The sequence below is a fragment of the Molossus molossus genome, unplaced genomic scaffold, assembly GCF_014108415.1.
Source record: "Molossus molossus isolate mMolMol1 unplaced genomic scaffold, mMolMol1.p scaffold_m16_p_6, whole genome shotgun sequence".
Taxonomy (NCBI): domain Eukaryota; kingdom Metazoa; phylum Chordata; class Mammalia; order Chiroptera; family Molossidae; genus Molossus; species Molossus molossus.
In genome coordinates, this window is record NW_023425399.1 from 61,978,256 (window position 1) to 61,998,051 (window position 19,796).

At 42.7% G+C, this 19,796-nt stretch overlaps 1 protein-coding gene across 1 annotated transcript in view; it reads right to left on the minus strand.

Moving 5' to 3' along the window:
• Positions 1-3,308: 3,308 nt before the first annotated feature.
• APCDD1 (APC down-regulated 1) overlaps positions 3,309-19,796 on the minus strand; it is a 38,625-nt gene continuing 22,137 nt past the window's right edge. Inside the window, exons 4-5 of the mRNA XM_036244942.1 lie at positions 6,766-7,087; positions 3,309-5,377 (exon numbers count right to left, since the gene is read on the minus strand). Coding sequence (XP_036100835.1) covers positions 4,926-5,377; positions 6,766-7,087 — 774 coding nt within the window. The 3' untranslated portion in view covers positions 3,309-4,925. The remainder of the gene's footprint in view (positions 5,378-6,765; positions 7,088-19,796) is intronic.

Sequence of the window (19,796 nt, forward strand, 5' to 3'; positions counted from 1 at the left end):
GGCAACATGGTATCACTTTTTAATAGATCATAACTACTTGTATTGCTGTACTTTCCATTTGATATTAGGCAGAGAATTAATTTCAACAAAGCTTAATACTCACAAAGGAAAGGTTAACTAGCCTTATGTGTTGCACCTTTCATTTCCAGGAATTTTGCGAGGCAGCAAGAGAGAGGAGAGCTATCTTTTTGTTATACTTCTCTTTCACAAAATTGTTGCCTACCCCAGTTTATTCTGCCAAGCTGCTTGCTTCTAATGTAATGCAATATACTCTTTTGCTCAGACCCATTGGAGACTATTGGCTCTTTTCAGGGACTTTTTGTTTTTTAGTGCTTTACTTAGGAGCTACGAGTTAGGATGCTATGAAGCTAATTGACTATTTTCTCTCACATAAGTAATGCTGGAACCTAGATATAATATAGCTGCATTTTCCAAATAAGTTGGAGGATAAAACCACAACATGCAACAGGTATCTCAAATTTTCAATTGATATAAACTTATTTCAGGGCAGACATATTACCCGGAGCCCCACCTGTGAGAACTTGGATTATTTTATTTAGGGGACAGGAAGATATTCTGTAAATGAGCTCTCTTAATACAAAGTGGCCCTCACTTGTTTACAATAATCTTGATTTTCTGAAGGTCATAGCCTCTTAATTGTCTTACACATTTTTCCTTACCAGCTGCAAAAAGTCTGGGTCTCAAATGCCTAAAGTTCTTGGAAAATATCAATTGAGAGAAAGTGACTTCATGAGAACTAAGAAAGCTGGAGCAATTCCCGAGGGGCTGACAAAAGTGCCAGTTGTTTCTCCAGCTCAGGAGGATAAAAATTGAGCTAGTGGGGTGATCAGCAGAGCTTTGGAGGTCCAAGGCTGCAAAGTGCACCTTTTTATGCTCACAAATTCTCTCCAAACTCCATGTCTTTGAATTCCAATGTAATGGCTACCTAAGATTCATTAAATTAAGAGGAAGTGGAAATGATGGTGTTCCAGGGGCACAGGGGCTGTGGAGGTGGTTGTAAAACAGGTGTCAGAAACTCAGAGACCAAGATGAATCTATGGAAACCATAGCCTTGTTCTTAGAATGAGATGCCACCAGTCAGAACCTGGGACCTGCTTTCCAGTAGGACACAGCATTTGGGTAAAGACGTGTGTTTGTCCAGTCTCACACTCTTGGTGGCATACAACTTGTCACTTACGTCTCCCCTGGAGGAGTGTGATTGTATTGTCAATCAATTTTTTAAATTTATTTTTTATCCTTACCCAAGGACATTTTTGCATTCATCTTCAGATAGAGTGGGAGGGAGAGAGGGAGAAAGAGAGAGAGAAACATCGATATGAGAGAGACACATTGAGTGGTTGCACCCCACATGACCCCAACCGGGACCACGGACAAACTGCAATCGAGGTACATGCCCTTAGCGGGAACCAAACCCGGGTCTCTCTGGTCCACAGGCTGATGCTCTAACCGCTGAGCCAAATCGGCCAGGGCTATATTATCAATTTTACCATATCTTAGCTAAAGGAGAAGGTTAGAGGTCATAATTTCCCCAATATTTTTTCTCCTGATAGTGTTACTTTTGTGTATTGAACACCAAGGAAATGACATTGTGATAAATAAACTAGGGGCCTTATTGTACATTCAGAGATTGTTTACCCTGCAAGCCACACTTGAACAATCACAAAGATTTGAAAAATTTAGTTAGTATTTTAGGACATGTGATTATCTTACTGGTAAGAATACTTACGCATTTTCTCATTAATCTAGAAATCAGGGGAAACATTTATCCAAGCTACCTTTTATTCTTGAAGAAGATGAATCCTTATGCAAGATGTTAGGACTCGTGAAAGTTCAGACATCTCAAAGAGGCCAGATAAGACCTGTGTGGGCTAGAGAAGTTCTCCACATCAGAGTAAGACTCCCTTTCCCTCCATCTCCACCCACCACCCCTTCTCCCAAAACCCCACCTCAGGATGTTCAGAATTCTCCTTTGAGGACAGTGTCCTGAAATGACTAATTAGATGCTATCTATTGGTGTCTATATTCCATTCCATTCCATTCCATTATGGATAGTTTAAAAGAGTTTGGGTTTACCATTTTAAAATAAAACATTGCAATGTTCTTGGACTACTATGAACATCATTTTTGTTTTAAAGAGTTGATGGAATACAGAATATATTATTGTTAAAGTTTTCCTTCAACCAGGACCTACGAGTCTTACATTCCAGTCCTCTCCATAGGTGTGTGTGAGGAGGCCCTATCGAGGATGTCCTGGGCCTCTAGCTTCTCTACTGGGAATCCTGTGTGTAGGATGCTCAGAATCACCCTAGTGGGCTGCCACAGCACCGGGTCACTGTGTAGGAGGAACATCACCCAGAAGTCACAGATGCTGAATATGACATATTATTACTCTACAACATGTAACCCAATTTGTCATATCTGAACAAACTACCTTTGTTTCGTATTAGATAGATTTGGGACTCCAGAAACCTCCTTTTTGAGTCCAAGGTCAACTTGCAGTTTATAGAGTTTAAAGCCTTAGATCACACTCAAATTTTATTATTGCCCAAGGAATTACCTTCTCACCCTGACCATTATCAGACTGCTTCGTAAGAAGAGAAGTCCAGTCCCAGCAAACCAGTGAAGTCTAGAATAGCCACCCTTTAATTACTTACTACATTCCCCAAACCTTGTGTTTACAAGTAGAACCACCTGTTACTTAGGAGTAGATTTGCCAGCACCTGAGTGCATTATTATGGTGTATTTTAAGATTGCTATAGAATATTCTAGACTCAGTCATACCTTCCTCAGAGATAGCATCTTGGTCTTAAGTTGAAATTTCTGACTCTTAAACCTGAATGGCTTTTAGAGATAGATCACTATGTTTCTTCAAGATGACAGGAAATCACTTGGAAAGATCTTCATGGGATATATGGGGGCTTACTTTCAGAGACACTTATTTGTGTTAACACGATTGACATATAGCGAACAACAGGTATAAATCTGTCACTAAGTTGGGAATACAATATATTGGTCATTCTTTGCATTAGGGAGTGATATGACCACTTACGTTATCCCTAAATGATCAATCTATATTTATATATGGTGTGCATGTTATATTGGGTATATGTATATATGTGTGTATATGTAAAGCACTTTTAAAAAGTGTAAATAGATGAGTCTAGGCGAGTATCTGTGAATTAAGCGGCTATGAATCTACCACTTTTATAGTAAATCACTGAGGTATTCTTTAGCAGTGAATAGTTTTTCACATAATTTTATTATATCCTTTAAAGATAGCACTAAGTATTAATTAAATAGATCCACAGGTAAAATGTATTTTCTGGGAGTATTTTTGACATCTTTGTTTATTAAACTTGGCAGATATTAAGTTAGTCTTTTCATTTGAACTAACCCCCTTAGTACGCACAACTTAAAATAGAACCTAAAGATAAAGAACTTTGGTACTCCATGCCATCCTTGTAACTTAACACCACATCAAATGCTCTAGCATTTCATAAACTTGTTTCTTAAATACAAGTATGACTCTTGACCTTGATCATGGTTTCCATATTCACTTTTAGCTACTACATCCAGGATTTCAGTGGCTCATCATTTCCCTCCACCAGTCTCTCCTGGAAGTAACACTTCGTGTTCAAATAGCACCATTTGTAATAATCCAAAGTAATGGGCAGCCATAATTCATGCGCCCTCCCGTTGGCTGTGAGAAAGCAGCTCACAGAGTCAGTATAAGGTGACCTGAGAATCTGTCGTGACGGAGCCAAGGCAATGGCAGGTCAGAAGCTGAGTCAAGTCGGCATGTCCCGTGGTAAGGAGACTATACACAAAGCCTGGCTTTCACACAAATCAAGGGCCCAATGGAGCACCTGGCTTGGAAGCTCCGAATGCACTCTCTTTGATCAGTCCAGCCCTTAAACAGCAGTGTGGTCTCCGAATGCGCATCTCGGAAGGTAACAGAGACACCAGAGTGAAGCACTGTCTGCTCACCCTGACTAGGTACAGTGTGAGCTAAGATGAGGGTACCATGAAGAAGAAACTGTGGAACCAACAGGCACTTGATCATTCATGTGCCACTTAACACACTGTCACCATCCCAAGTTCCTGTCTGTCTGAGAACAGGACCGCCTTTGATACTTGCTCAGCTGCCCTTGTCTTCTTAGCAGGTAGGAAAGCAGCAAGTTTTCCTGAACCACCCAGAAACCAGCATCTAACCACCATCTCTTTTCCCAACAAGCTAAAACAACAATAGTTTAAATTACATTGAAAGTTTAATTACAGGTATTTTTCCACTCAACATTTGAAAGTTTGGATTCTCTCCTTTTGTGCATAAAGGCTGTCAAGGTGGTTAAGCTAAATTGTGTGTCTTTTTCTATGTACATATCTACACCCAAGTCTCTTCTTTATTAATAAAAGGTGTCTGGACTGCAGTCCCAAACCAACAAAACTGCACTGGATTCCAGGTTGTGAAACCTGAAGAGAAAAGAGTTTCAAAGGAGGGCAGGAAGCAATCACAATAAAAAGCTGTAGCTTGTTATTCATTTCTTCTAAGTTCACCTCAGAAAGCTAATAACAATTAAGAGGAAGAAAAGAAGAGGGCCTAGCTCTCACCCCGCTCCCTCTATCAAACATCCTAGCCCAAACTCTCTGTGGTCTTAAAGTGCAATTACTATTGTGATGGCGCCCAGGCCAGGGATCTGACTGGACAGAGTTCAAAGCAGAAACTTCAAACAGTGCTGCTCAAGACTCAGGCTGGGAGAGCGGGGGCGAGCCGGGAGAAAAGGCACAGGCATGACAGTTCTCAGGCACTCAAGTGCATCCAAAGCAGTGTCCTCTCTTTTTGTAAGAAAAAAAACTGTAAATTGTAAGGAAACCGGCGTTGGAAAAATATAACTTTAAAACAATTTCTATCTGAAGATATTCCAGTGCAGGAAAGTCAAAAGGCAGGCAAGCACAGCAAGGAAGTGGGGACAGGTGCTGCTCCGAGGCGCCCGGCTCCCGTACTGGTGAGCCCTGCGGTCCTCAGAGAAGTCCTCGGGTCGGGGCACAGAGGAAGCGCACTGGACCAAGGGCATCTGGTAGGACGTGGCTCTCTTCTCAGGCCTGTCTGGACTGGACCCGTCACTGGGCCTCTGGCCATTGAACAGCAGATAGCGGCCACGGGCATCCTGCTCCATTTTGAAGATCTCGTATTCCGTGTGAGGTAGTTTGATTCCCAGTGCCACACAGCCATTGGTATGCGTCACATCCTGCTGGACGCCCACCTGCCAGGAGCCCTCAGCCCCACATTCATTCCCATTGAAGACATTGAGGAGCGAGGCAGTGGCCGCATCCATGGGGGTGACCTTCATGTGATTCACTGCAAAGAAGAGAGAACAGGCCTGTGACTCCAGGGAGTGAGTGTGCAGAGAGCCCTGGGCAGCACCGCACCTCCACACAGCTTTCCGATCTCCAGCCAGCCCTGATACCGCCCATCTGACACAGCCGGTGGAAAAGCAGTGTCAGGTGGAAAGATCAATGTGTTGCTCTGAATGACAATCATCAAACTTGTGTTGATCATAAAAACCTACATTTAGCGTACAAATGCTGAGCCCAGACTGTAATTGATTGCAATTGTCTTTGGGGACACTGACTCTTTGGGATTGACAAAATATTCAATAAAATTGGATTTTGTGGGTTTATTTTTTGTTTTTTATGAAAAAGTTTTAAGGTTTTTAAATAGATTTGGTGTCAAACACTTATACTAGTTAGAAGTCTTACAAATTAATTCTGGCCCATAAATCGAGCAACTATAATAAAGTAGGCTACAAGCAAGAATAATGAATAAATATGTTAAATACAAATCCCAGAACTTAAAGAGGATTTCTTTCGAAGGCCCCCCAGGAAACTACATTCTGTGTATACCAAGAGAGCTTTGGGGCTGAATTAGACAGATGTGGCCATTCTCTTGGCTACAACTATCAAAAGTCCATTCTTCTTGGAGCAAATCTTCCTCTCTTAAGAAGAGGGCTAAGATGCCCCAGGACTTGTCTGGGTTATCAGAAATAGTCTATAGTAAATAGACTGAACCATCCATAGAATGCTGTCCTGAGAGTGGTCATAGCTAGCGTCCAGGCCATCCCTCTGCCATGACAGGGCTGACACCACGTTACAAAGATGTACAAGCTTAAAAAAAAAAATCTAGACATAGAGACCAAAGGACTTCCCTTCCTGATAATAGCCCAGCAAATCTCACTCCTTACCTTTATTGCTTATTACGTATTCCAAACCTCCCACCTCCAAACACATGACAAATTCCCCATGCAAGCCAAACTCGGTGCTGGAATCACAGCTCTGAGGCCCTAAAGTGTAACTAACACCTGCTCTTTATGGCTCGCTAAAGAAAACACAGTGCATGCTGTGAGTATGCTGTTATCACAGGAGTCGGTCAGAATGTGCCATGAGTTGCACATAAGAAAGGAAATACAGAGACTTGAGATTTCAGTCCCAGTAACATACTCCTGGGCCACTTCTGACACGGTGCACAGAGGAGTGGGTTCTCTGGCACCATGGCCTGCAGACTGAGCTGCCCACTTAGGCTGGCAAAGAGAAACTCAGAGGCAATTGTAAATGATGACCTTGGGGCAGTATTCCCTAATCTCTTCTCCAACACATTTTCCTCAGGGTCTGCCTCAACAAAAGTCATAAAACTGCTCAAGTCCCTCACCCACTGGGCCCTTACATTGGGATTTGAGGCAGCAGACTTACCTTTGAACACAAACTCAGTTCCTCCCATGACCCTGGAGGAGTGCACACCCCGGCTGTAACGGCCCTTGGCATAGATGGTGAAGGTGGGATGCTTGCAGACAGGGTCAGAGTAGTGGTAGTAATGCCCTTCCCAGGTATTATTGTTGTCGTGGAAGATGAAGTGGCGTGTGAGGAAGAGAACTTCAGGCCGCACCTCACAGCGCTGGCTCACCCACTCACCATGCAGGCCAACGGTCAGGTCAGCCTTGGGGGGCAGGAGAGGAGGGTGGTGCTCATCTGACCGGTGGATGATTCGACAGGCTATGCAGGCATGGTCATGGTTCTGCAGTCAAAAGACAAACACAAGGAAAGACCTGTCTTCACGAGACTGCAGTGTACACGTGCTTTCTGCAATGGGGATCACCACAGTGGGGGTGGATAAAGCACCTGAGCACCATGACTTGTGACCTGAGTCCCCAAGGAGCACCTGGAGCCATACTACAAGGTACAGATGGGGTGTGTGCACATGTGTGTGTGTGTGTCACGCACAGTGTCCATGTGTTCGACCGACATTAGAAATGTACCTAAATATTTCATACAGAGATATGGACTCTCTTTAGAATTATATTACATTTTAAGAACACATGAGCTAGACACTTTCAAAGAGAAAGATCTGTATCACCTCATACCCATTAGGATGGCTACTATTAAAAAAATAGAAAATAACAGTGTTAACATAGATGTGAAGAAAATGGAACCCTTGTGCACATATTGCTGATGGGAATGGAAAATGTTGCAGCTGCTATGGAAAAGAGTTACTCTATGAGCCCTGGCTGGTTTGAATCAGTGATTAGAGTGTCGGCCAGTGGATGAAAGCATCTGGGGTTCGATTCCAGTCAAGGGCACATACCTCAGTTGCAGTTCATTCCTGGCCCTGGTTGGGTCATGTGGGAGGCAACCAGTCGATGTGTGTCTATCACATTGATGTTTCTCTCTCTCTCTCTCCCCCCCTCCCACTCAATCTAATGATAAACAGAAAAATACCCTCAGGTGAGGAATAAAAAAAAGGAGGGGAAAAAAAAAAGAATTACCATAAAATCCAATAATTCCACTTCTGATTTATACCCCACAGAGTTGACCTTGGGGTCTCAAAGAGATATTTTTTCATCCATGTTCACAGCTATTATTCACAATAGATAATACATGGAAACAACTCAATGTACATTGACAGATGAATGGATAAACAAAATGTGGTATACCCATCCAATGAAATACTATTCAAACTAGAGAAGAAAATTCTAACACCTGCTACAACATGGATGAACCTTGAGGATGTTAGCTACGTGAAATAAGCCAGATCCAAAATGACAAATACTGTGTGGTTCCATTTACATGAGGGGCTGGAGGGTCAAATTTATAGGGATAGAAAGTACAATGGCGGTTCATGGGCTTGGGGAGGGGAAACGGGAAGTTAGAGTTTAATGAGCACAGAGTTTCAGTTTGAGAAGATGAAAAATTCTGTGGATGGATGATGGTGATGGTTGTATAATAACATGAATATACTTAATACCACTAAACTATACACCTAAAAATGGTTAATATGGTACATTTTATGTTGTGTATTTTACCACAATTAGATATTTTGCATTAAAAACAATTAGGAGACAAGATACACAATTTTTTTGAAGGCTAGCATCCAGTTGCTGTGGATGAGAAAGAGCGCTGTCTAGTAAAGGCGAGCATGGAGGAGGAGGCCTGAAGGAAGGCAGGAGCAGAGCCTCCGAAGTCAGCAGGCACACCAGTCATCCATTTGTGCTGCTGGCCTTGGGGTTTGGAGGTTTCGTGGGCTCTTAATAAACTTCCTGCTTTATAGCTTTAAACCATTTAATGAGTGCAAGATAGCTGTGGCTCCACTCCTGCTGAGTCTGCTTTATAACACTGACACAGACCCTGGAACAGGGTTCTCTGGGTTTGTGGCTAGAAAACCTATTAGTAGGGTGGCCAGACGCTGTCAGCCATATAAATGCTCATGGCCTAGAGGACTCAGAGTTTACATAAAAAGCTGGGTTCTTGACCATACTTGCCACTGTCCAGTGTTTGACCTAAGTCATAGATACCTGCAAGCCTGCCTCCCCTGGGTATGGGGACCATCTCTCTCTCTACTATTCCCCCTCCCACACAGGGGGCTGTAAAGCCAGCTGGGCTAACAGGCGCTGGCTATGCTAGAAGCATGTCTCAAATCTGATCAATGCTATAGTGGTGGTGACAGCTGAGGCTCAGTGTTCAGGTGGACAGCCCATGGACCCTGCCCAGGGATCCATGAGGTGCAGCAGATTTGCAGGCACAGGGTGCTTTGGGCAGGCATGCACTTGTTTTCTAAAATCAGAAATCCAAAGCTCAAAGTCATTTTCATTTCCATTTTTATTCAACAAAATGTTGCTGTGGCTGCTGTTCAGTTAAACCAGTGGTGGGGAACGTCTGGCCTGCAGGCCACATAAAGACCACAAAATCATTTGGTCTGGCCCTGCCAAGGAAACTGCAGGTGGGACTCAAAATTCAATAAATCTAGGATCTTTTTTCATAGCAAAATGAATTTATATTAAGTGAATCATAACAATAACATAAATTTTGAGGGACAAGCAATGAATGTCCATTACAGGACACATAAGAGTACATGATGGGACAGACACATACACTTTTCCACACTGCCCGAGGCCCATCTGCCTGTATTTTGGAGACTCAGAGATCAGTCAGCATCAGGCAGGCTGGGGGTGTACACGTTGCAGAAGTGTTAACATACTATGGAGAAACTATGGCCATCCTGTGATGAGCTGAGATGTGAAGAGATGATTCCTCAAGACACTGACCATGCTTCTAACGACTGATGATGATGTTGTCAACTTCTTTGTTGACAAAGACAGTAACTCCAATCCAACCTTTACCCACACATCCACAATCCTCAAAAAACTGAATCTCAGATGAAGATTAAGGAAATTACAGTACATAGAAAAGAACTCAAGAGTCGATGATACGAACATTGGATATGTTCTAAATCCAAGATGCAGAATTAGAACAGTGATCAAAGCAAAATAATCTTGTCAGTGGCGACACATACACACTGGACAGTTATTAAAACTTGAGTTGTGTGACAACTTACAAATGGCAACTACAAAGAAAAAAGATGCCGAGTGTTGATCTTTCCAAGAGAAATGGGTAAATGATGATTATTTTGTTGAGTCAAAGGCAAACCTGTGTGCCTAGTTTGTGGCGATGTGTTAGCAGTAATGAAAAAGCCAATCTGGAGCATCATTATAGTTCAAAACACACTAAACGCAATGAATTGGGAGGCCAAATGAGCCTGGATAGAATCAATGCTCTTCAGCCGAGTTTGGAATCATAAGCCAGTCTCACTAGGCCTCATTGTGAGAGAGACAACATTATTCAGATGAGTTATGTAGTGAGTGAGTTAATCACAGAGAAGCCGAGGCCTCATGTAGAGGGGAGAGTCTGTGAAAGAGCGCATGGTGGTTGCTGCAGAGTTGTTAGCATCAGACAAAGCAAAATTGTTTCAGAGGGTTAGTTTGTCTCAGAGAACCAGCTTAGATCGGATTACTGATTTAGCACAAAATACTGGAAAAACACTGAAGGATTCTGAAGATTTCCAATTTTTCTCTCTGGCTCATGACGCAACAAAGGACATACCAAATACTGCCCAACTGGTCATTTTCATTCGTGGAATAACTGCAGAGTTTGACATATGAGAGGAACTGCTGTCACTGGAAGCCATGCATGGCACTATAAGAGGTGAGGAATTGTTTGAGAGACTTGTTTTATCAATTGAAAAACTTGAGCTAACATTTGAAAAGTGAAGTGGCCTTACTAAAGATGGAGCTCCAGCCATGGTTGGACTGCAAAAAGGGTTAATTGCATTTGTCAAGAAAGAACTGAATCGTCTGTTTTGATGCAAGTGATTTAATTCTATGCCACTGCATCATACACCAAGAAAGTTTCTGTGCACAGTCGTTGCAGCTCAACAATGTAATGTCAACAACAGTGTCATGCATAAATTTTGTCAAAAGGGTTTAACAGCCAGCAGTTTAAAGAGTTACTGAGTGATCTTGATTCTGAGTACAGTGATCTTATTTATCACTGCAAAGTCCAGTAGCTGAGTGGTGGGAACATGCTCATGAGGTTTTATGAACTGCGGAATGAAGTCAAGCAGTTCATGGAGATGAAGGGAAAACCTGTCAGGGAACTCAATGATAGCAAGTGGCTGTGTGATTTAGCATTCACCATGGACATTACCAAGTACCTCTCAAAACTGAATGTCAAGCTGCAGGGCCCCAACCAGCTTCTCAGCTCCCTGCTTTCAAATGTGAAATCATTTGAAGCTAAATTAAGGCTGTGGAACGTGCAACTCCAAAGAAATTTCCCCACTCTGGAAGGACAAAAGCTTTCTGAGACACTTGAATATTCTGGTGAGTGCGCAAAACTAAATGAGGCATTTAATGAAAGATTCAAGGATGTGAAAAGTAAACAAATGGAATCAAACATCTTTGCTACACTGTTCAATGTGGAACCAGCTGATGTGCCTGATAACCTACAACACAGAATCATTCAGAGGCAAAGCAATAATGAGCTGAAAGCTAGGTACAGCAACCTCCCACTGCTTGAGTTCTATAAACGTTCCATAAGCAATGATGAATTTCCCACTTTGAGGAGACATGCATTAAAATATGCATCTGTGTTCAGAACAATGGGCAGTTTTTTTCAAAATTTATCGTTGCAAGGAGTCGACTGTGCTCCAGACTGACTGATGCAAACCTGGAAAAGCAGTTTCAAGTAGTAACATCATCAATACCATCTAACATCACGCGCCTCACCAAAGAGAAGCAGTTCCAGCTATCACATTAGGGGTGAGTTAATTAAATGTTTGACCAAATATAGCAGGCTAATTTTTATGTTGATAATTTTGTATGGCCTGACAATGATGTTATAAACATCCAAATAGCCCTCGGCAGAAAAAACGTTCCCCACCTCTGAGTTAAATGCTCAGCCATCTCAGCGAGCGAGAGCAGTGGAGGAGAGGGCCTTCCAGGTGCCTGCCCTCTACTTCTCCAAGGAGAGCTCAAGGCTCACTCACTTGTTGCTGTGTTCATTAAACGAGCCCAGAGTTGTAATTCATGGGAGAGAAGGGTTCCTTTGCTAACACTGCAACGTGTAGATGATGAGATCAAATGGAGAGCCGCAGGGTGGGATGAAGGCAGAGGACTCACTGTCCTGGATCCCAATGCATTTGGGGACCTATGGTTTCCTACAAAGGCTCTGGGGGCACACAGGAGAAACTGCTCAGCAGCCTGTGGTCAGCAGCGAGCTGCTGCCTGAAAGCTCAGGTGAGGAAACGGACCAGGAACACCTGCACAGGCGCATTAGGGATGTGCTCAACAGCACAGAAAGATGGTTCCAGCCAGGTCCTGAGAGCCATTCACCAGGCCGGAGCTTTCAGCAGTAACTATCACTTAGCAGCTGGTGACCTGGGGCAAGCTATTTCTTTCTTTATGTTTTAGAGTTGTTATATATAAAATGGGGATCATTATACTTACTTGCATAACTGCTACAAGAAATGAGCAGATTAAGGTGGTTCCCACTCAGGGCACCCAGACCACTGTGAGGAGAGGTTGCTCAGAGTGGCGGACCAGGGCGTGGGATCACATGCATGTACAGCTCTCCACAGGGAAACTAAATGGCACATGCCACGCTTTTTGTGCCACTATCTTTCAAATGCATGTCAGGATGAATAAGACACATTTAGTTAATTCAGCATTTTTGGCATTATGTATTTTCATAGTAAACTACCAGGAATTGGAAGTTCCAACGTTTTTTTTCCCCTAAAAGGGTTCTTATACTCTAACTCTGAGATGAGAAGTTAATATGATTTAATTGTAACATATGAGCTCTCACACCCAGGAAGTAGCCCCTTAACTGCTAGCAAACATCATCATGATCAGCACATTTATCAAACCATTGCTGCTGTCCCTGCTCCCCTACCCAGCTCCACAAGGTCTGAGTAAAACCGGCCCAGTACCCAGGTTCAAATCTCTGAAATGTCATGGGCAGGAGAGAGGACCCGCTAGGAGCACACTACTCCACTTGGAGCTCACCAGCTGGCAGCTTGCTAACTGCTCCTCCACTTGCTCCCTGAGTAGACCCAGAACGGCTCAAGTGGCAGATCTGTTTACTTACACACCAACCCAGCCTCCACCTCCCCATCCTCCCATCCCTCACAACTTGCTTTGCTATCTGTAATTTGGGAACTTAAAAACACCAACTGCGACCACTTCATTTCTGGCCATTCAAGAAGTCATGAGTCTCAGTCCCTGAAAAGATGTGTTTGTTTCCTCCAATACCAATATCAATTCAGGAACTGCCCAGGAGCTTCTCAGATCAGAAAAGAAACAGGCTTGGTGAGGGGAGGTGGGCAAAGCTGTCAGGCTCAGGTTGTTCTAGAAAGATGCCATACCCAGCACGGAAGCATCTGGTGTTCACATGGTGCTTTTTAAGAACAAAAGGGCAGGGGTCTTGAGCTCTGAAATGAGGACCTGGCTGAACTGCAGTCGACTCAGGTGAATGATGATCTTGAGCTGAAGCGTTTCTCAGCAGAGAAAAACAGACCAGGAAGTTTTGGGGAAGCTTACCATCCATCAGTTGGGTCTATGAGAATTTAGGGAGGGAGTGGGAGGCCCTTAGGTATTATTAGTCTTGCCAAATTCCTAAACTACTTTTTTTTATTGTGGTAAAATAAGCATAATGTAAAACTTACCATCTTAATCATTTTATGTGTACGATTCAGTGGTACAAAGTACATTCACATTGTTGTGCAACCACCAAAGCCATCTATCTCCAGAACTTTTTCATCTTTCCAAACTAAAACTTAGTATCCTCATTCCTCATCCCAGCCCAGCCCTTGATAACCACCATTCTACTTTCTGTCTCTATAAGTTTGACTTCTCTAGGTACCTCATATAAGTGGGACCATACAGTATTTGTCCTTTCTGTGACTGGCTTATTTCACTCAGCATAATGTCCTCAAGGATCATTCATGTCATAGCATATGTCAGAGGTCCCATCCTTTTTAAGGTTGAATAATATTCCATTGCATGAACAGAACACATTTTGTTTATTCATTCATCTGTTGATGGACGCTTGTGTTGCTTTTATTTTTGGCTAATGTAAATAATAATAATATGAGCATGGGCATACAATCTATTCCAAACCCTGCTTTTAATTCTTTTGGGTTTATACCTGGAAGTGGAATTGCTGGATCACATGGTGATTCTATATTTAACATTTGAGGAACCACTATGCTGTTTCCACAGCAGCTGCACCATTTTACATTTCCCCCAGCAATGCACTGGGGTTCTAATTTCTCTACACTCTCACCAACAATTGCCATTTTAGTGGGTATAAGGAGTTATCACATTGTGGTTTTGATTTACATTTCCCTGATAATTTGTGATGTTAAGCATCTTTTCATGTGCTTATGGGCTATTTGTGTATCTTTTTTTGAGAAACGTCTATTCAAGTCCCTTGCCCATTTTTCAATTAAGATTATTATTTTTTAGATGACTACTTTTTTTTTTAATCCTCATTCAAGGACATTCTTTGATATTTTGTTCAGATAGCGTGGAAGTGAGAGAGAGAGAAACATCGACGTGAAAGGGACACATCGAGTGGTTACCACCCACACGACCTAACCAGGGCCGGGACAAACTGCAACCGAGGTACATGCCCTTAGCGGCAACCAAACCCAGGTCTCTCTGGGCCGCAGGCCGACGCTCTAACTGTTGAGCCAAACCGGCCAGGGCGACTAGTGACTTTTTAAAATAACTCTTAAGCTGGCATTAAGAAACCAATCAACAAGGGTGAACTTTTGGCCCCTCTGTGTATACTGCCAACAAGGGGACAGCTTAGCCGTGGTTGGATAAGAGGAACACCTCTGTTTTCTGGACAGACATTTACATTTTTTAATTTGTGCTCTTAATTCCTTGGATTAAATAAAACCCAAAATACCTACAGGAACAACTAAGGGAGACAGAAGGTAAAGCTTGTATATTACATTGGCTCTAGTGTTTTTCTCTTTTCTAAGATGCTTTTCTTAAATTGTAGCCTTTCAAGGTTAATAAAAGAGAAGCATTTTTCAATATGAAGAGTAATTTGTACTATGAAATATCATCTGCTTTATGAAGTTACTCTCTTTCTTTGGACCACGTTCTGACAAATGACTCTCATGTGAGAAGCTGTACTCTCCCAGGCTTCTGATGGGGCTTCCACATCGCTCCCTTCCTCTGAATCTCAGAATGGGCTATTTTAAAGTCAGGATTTCTGTACACAGAAGCTCTGAAGATTAAAGCAGAGACCAGAATGTGTTTCCTTGTTGCTATTCTTTACACCACCTATAAAAAGCTTTAATTCTAAAGGGGGAGGGAAGAAAAAAGATCCTTATACAATTAATCTCATGGGGGAAAAAATAAGCTTATTCTAAAAATGAAATATCAACCTTGAACTTTGTAAGTGAGCAATATTTTAGGCAAAGAGTGGGGTCTTCCCTACTCCCCTTTCTGATTCCTGCCCAGCACCCTGGTAACACATGAAATAATCTGCAGCTTGCATGGATGGGCAGGGCATTTGATTCTGAGGAAGTTCAAGTATATTGCCTCCTTAAGCTTTACAACCTCCCAAAGAGACCATAGGTACACTTGAAAGATGAGTCCACCAAGGCACAGAGAGAGAATAACATGGCTCAGGTGACTTCATACGCCAAATGCAGAAACTGGAACATAATTTGGTCTTGGAGCTTGCTGAGAGCTACTTCCTGGCCCCTGGTTGCCTCAGAGACTGACATCCTGCAAAAATCACACGTCTCCCTGTGAAGGACTCCAGTCCCTGGAAAAGGTCTTCTCTAGCTGATGACTGATAGGGATTCTCCAGGCTTTCTCCTGTTCCCTGCCAATATTTATTTCTGGAGAGTTGGTTCATCAACATTTGTTGACAGTACCCACTTGTTTCCAGTGTCTCCCAGAATGGAAGAAATTACTTGATATGATCTCGTTGTGAATAGATCAACTAGAGAAGTAGGCTGAATAAAACATTTCTTGGGTTAAAAGTTTTGTTCAAGGAGGAGAAATGGGATTAGATGATGAAAAATTCCTTTCATAGAGTTTTGTTCCATGGTATAAAAAACACATCAATGTTTCTCAGGAAGAAAACTGCCAAGACCAATGACTGAGTTGGAAACTTTTTTACAACTGCAATTCCCCATGTCTTTGATTAAATTCCTACTATAGGTATTCCTACACGTGATCTTCCCAGATTGTCTCCATTTCACTACAAGTTCAAGGCCAAGACCAAAGACTTTCTCTTTTTCATATTTCCCATGACATCTTAAAGAGTGCAGTGAGTATGATAAAGGTTTTGAACTGATTGATTGATTGACAGAAACATATCACTGGATATTTAAAAATATGAAAAGAGTAAGGCAGCATTATCACAAATAATGACAGCTGACAGGCCGGTGGGAGGGGCCTCTTGGGATACTTTCAGATCTGGGATCCTGAGAATTTATGAGCTTAGGCTCATTTTGACCTGAAGGAATCGCGATGAGTCCACATTCTGAAAGAAGTAAGGTGAATAGCCATGTCCATACATGCTGGGTCTCTTTAGCTGTAGCTTGAAGGGCCACCGCTAGAGAGAGTCTGTCTACCCTGGGGAGCAACACATTTCCAGAAGTGGGTTTTCTAAGAATCTAAAAGTTAGCTCCCAAAGGTCTTTCTTTTTTAAAAAATATTGCCCTGGCTGGTTTGGCTCAGCAGTTAAGAGCATTGACCCACGGACCAAAGAGTCACAGGTTGGATTCTAGTCAAGGGCAAGTACTCAGTTGTGGTTCAAGCCTCAGCCCTGGTCGGGGTCATATGGGAGGCAACCAATCTATGTATCTCTCTCACATCGATGTTTCTCTTTCTCTCTCTTTCTCTCTCTCTCTCCCTCTCCCTCCGTCCCTCCCACTCTATCTGAAAATCAATGGAAAAATATCCTTGGGTGAAGATGAAAAAAAATGTATGTATATGTGTGTGTGTGTGTGTATGTTTTATTGATTTTAGAGTGATAGAAACATCAATGAGAGAGAAACATCAATTGGCTGCCTCCTGCATGCTCCCTACTGGGGATTGAGCCTGCAACCCGGGCATGTGCCCTGACTGGGAATCAAACCAGTGACCTCTTGGTGCATGGAACAATGCTCAATCCACTGAGCCACACTGGATATCAGCAAAACACACAAAAAACAATTTTGCTTCCACCATGCCTATACATTATACATACTATGTACAGACTCAACAGCTAGATAAAAAGAACCATAAAAACTGGTTCTTTAATAGAAATGACTTTAAAATGGTTTCAGAAGAGAAATTCTATTTATGTTTTACTTGTTTGTTTCTTCTTCTAGTAATTTAAATTGATTTAAATAATTAAAGCAGACTAATGTTAATAATTAAATTTGCTGGAGATGCAATGGACACCAGTTTTGCCCATTTCTCCCATCCTCTCTCCCCACAGTGTGCAGTCAGCACTCCCACACAGCAGGGACTTGGTACGAACTTTCTGAATGGCCAACTTCCTGACTGCTCAGGCTTTCACTGTGTCCGCTCAGCTTTCTTGCCTTTTAAGGGAAGAAATGTTTACTATTTGCACTGTTCCTGACAACAAGTATTTCCTAGTCTGCTAATTCCTTAAATAAAGCAATTTTGCATGTCTGTTTATCTGCTGAAATACTGTAGAATCAAGAAATATAAGAAACTGTTTCTGCAATAAAAGTATATGCCAACAACTGTGTAGTGCAGCACACATGTGACACTCCATACCTGGCCCACATAAATGTCCACACAAGCAGGCCTTTCAGTCGAAGTACCATCATTCACCCTCAATTTTATGTACCGTGCAACATTTGCTGCCTTACAATTAAGATGCCCAGCCCCAGTGAACACCTCACCGTTTTCTTCAGGAGCCATCGTTAATGTAAGAGGGCACCTGAAGCCGTTTTAAGTCATGAGGTCCTAAACCTCTTGGTCCTCTACCACCTATTCCATCTCCTATCGCCTCAGCAAACCCCTCTCCTTTCCCTACAATGGCAGAAAGAGAAGGAATACAAATTCTTCTACGAGCACCTGGCTCCTTCTGTTCTTACTTTTGTGACACCCACTCACCCTTCCCCCTGGGAGCCACACCAAGCACATGCCGAGGGAGAGACCCCTTTCTGCTGCAGACCTGTCCCCTGGAGCTGCGCGGTAAAGTCCACTGCCCATGGCCACCTGGTTCAAAGTCCCTCTGATGTCACAGCCAAAGTCTCACAGTTCATCTGTATTTTTCACATACTCTGAAAAGACTTCGAAAGGCAAGATTCCTCAGAAACAAATGCTTGTTCATTCACTGTCTAGAGGTTTCTACAGAATTCAAGAAAGTGCACAAGCTATTCCTTCTTCATTTATAGTGCCCAGATACTCTTAAAAAAACATGGGTGCCTTCTCTCTCTGATGTGCAGTCCTCCTGCTGTAAGCATGCTGGGGCAGAATATTTAAGATACATAGCTTGGGGAAAGTTGTCTGGTTTTCTGACAAACCCTTTGATTTACAACCCTGTGGCTAAGTCAGTGCAGGATTTTGGAGAAAGACCAATTCCATTTGCTAACAAGTCTGATACTGAGCCTTGGCATTTGCCAATGACCCCAGACATCATTTGCTTTTAATTACATTTTGATTCTACCATGGGAAAAAATGCACCTCCCTAACCCTTCAACTGCACCAGAATCTAGGTAGACGGTAATGGCTGCCTGGGTGTTAAACTCAATTTAGGCAAAGCATCTTCTCTCAGGGTTATTTTAGGTGGCCTTGATTTTTTGAAATGAAGAGTAGCCAATTTCATCCTGAAAGAATCCTCCCAGCACACCTGATTTTCTTCAAACGTAATTTATTTGCCAAAGGATTCCGAACCTCACAGCAAAGCTGTATAAAACTGAGAAAAACAAGATGATTTAACGTTTCTATTTTTACATGGTGTCCAATTTCCAGAGGGGCTGAGACTAGTGGTTTCAAACTCAATTTAGCATTTAAACTAATTTTCAACCAGGTCTCTACGGACCAGCAATTAGGGAAGGCAAGGAGTTCAAAGAGGGGGGTGGCGGGGGCATGCGGTCTTTCCGGATGTGCTTCCAGCCTCTGCTCCTTCCCACAGACCCATGGGGCAGGAGCACCTGGGGCTTTGCAGTTGGTGTCTGGAAAGGCACCAAGGGCCAAGTGCTTTATTCCTTCTCATAGCTGTCCTGGGGAAGGATCTAAAAACTTCCTGAAGACTGCTGCACACTGCAGGCCAAGACGTACAATGCCAGGGACAACAAGAGAAGAACGAGCCCTTTCAGCTCGCAGAGCCATGAGGGCCTCAGGGCCTGGTCTTCGAGGGAACCCTCCCCCAGCTGGCAGCCCAGGCAGTGGAGAGCACATGCTGGGCCCTGGACACCTGCCTGCTGCCATATTCGTCTGTGGCCACAGCACTCTAAGCCTTGGAGTCTTAATTTTAAAATGTACTTTAGTTTTGTGTGGTGATTGCATTTAAGTAATTTAAGATCATGGCACAAATTTCAAAAGGTACAAAAAGGTATACATTGAAAAGTCTCTGTTTGATTGTCTCCCAGTCACTCAGCCCCCTCCTCAGAAGCAATCATCACGCTTCCTAAGTACCCTGCCAGAAATACTAATGCCTTTGTTAGCTTATCTTCTTCTTTTGTGATTAGCTTTATACAATGGTATCATACTTTTCATGCTCTTCCATACCTTCCGTTTTATTATTTTTACTTAGCAGTACATCTTGGATAATATCTAAGACCCAAGGTTCTTTCCACCCTAACATTTCTTGAATGAGAGAATCAGACCTAGAGTTTAAAGAGTTTACTTCTTACAAAACTGGGTAAATGTTCCCGCAACTACCTTAGCAGAGCCTCTATTTAG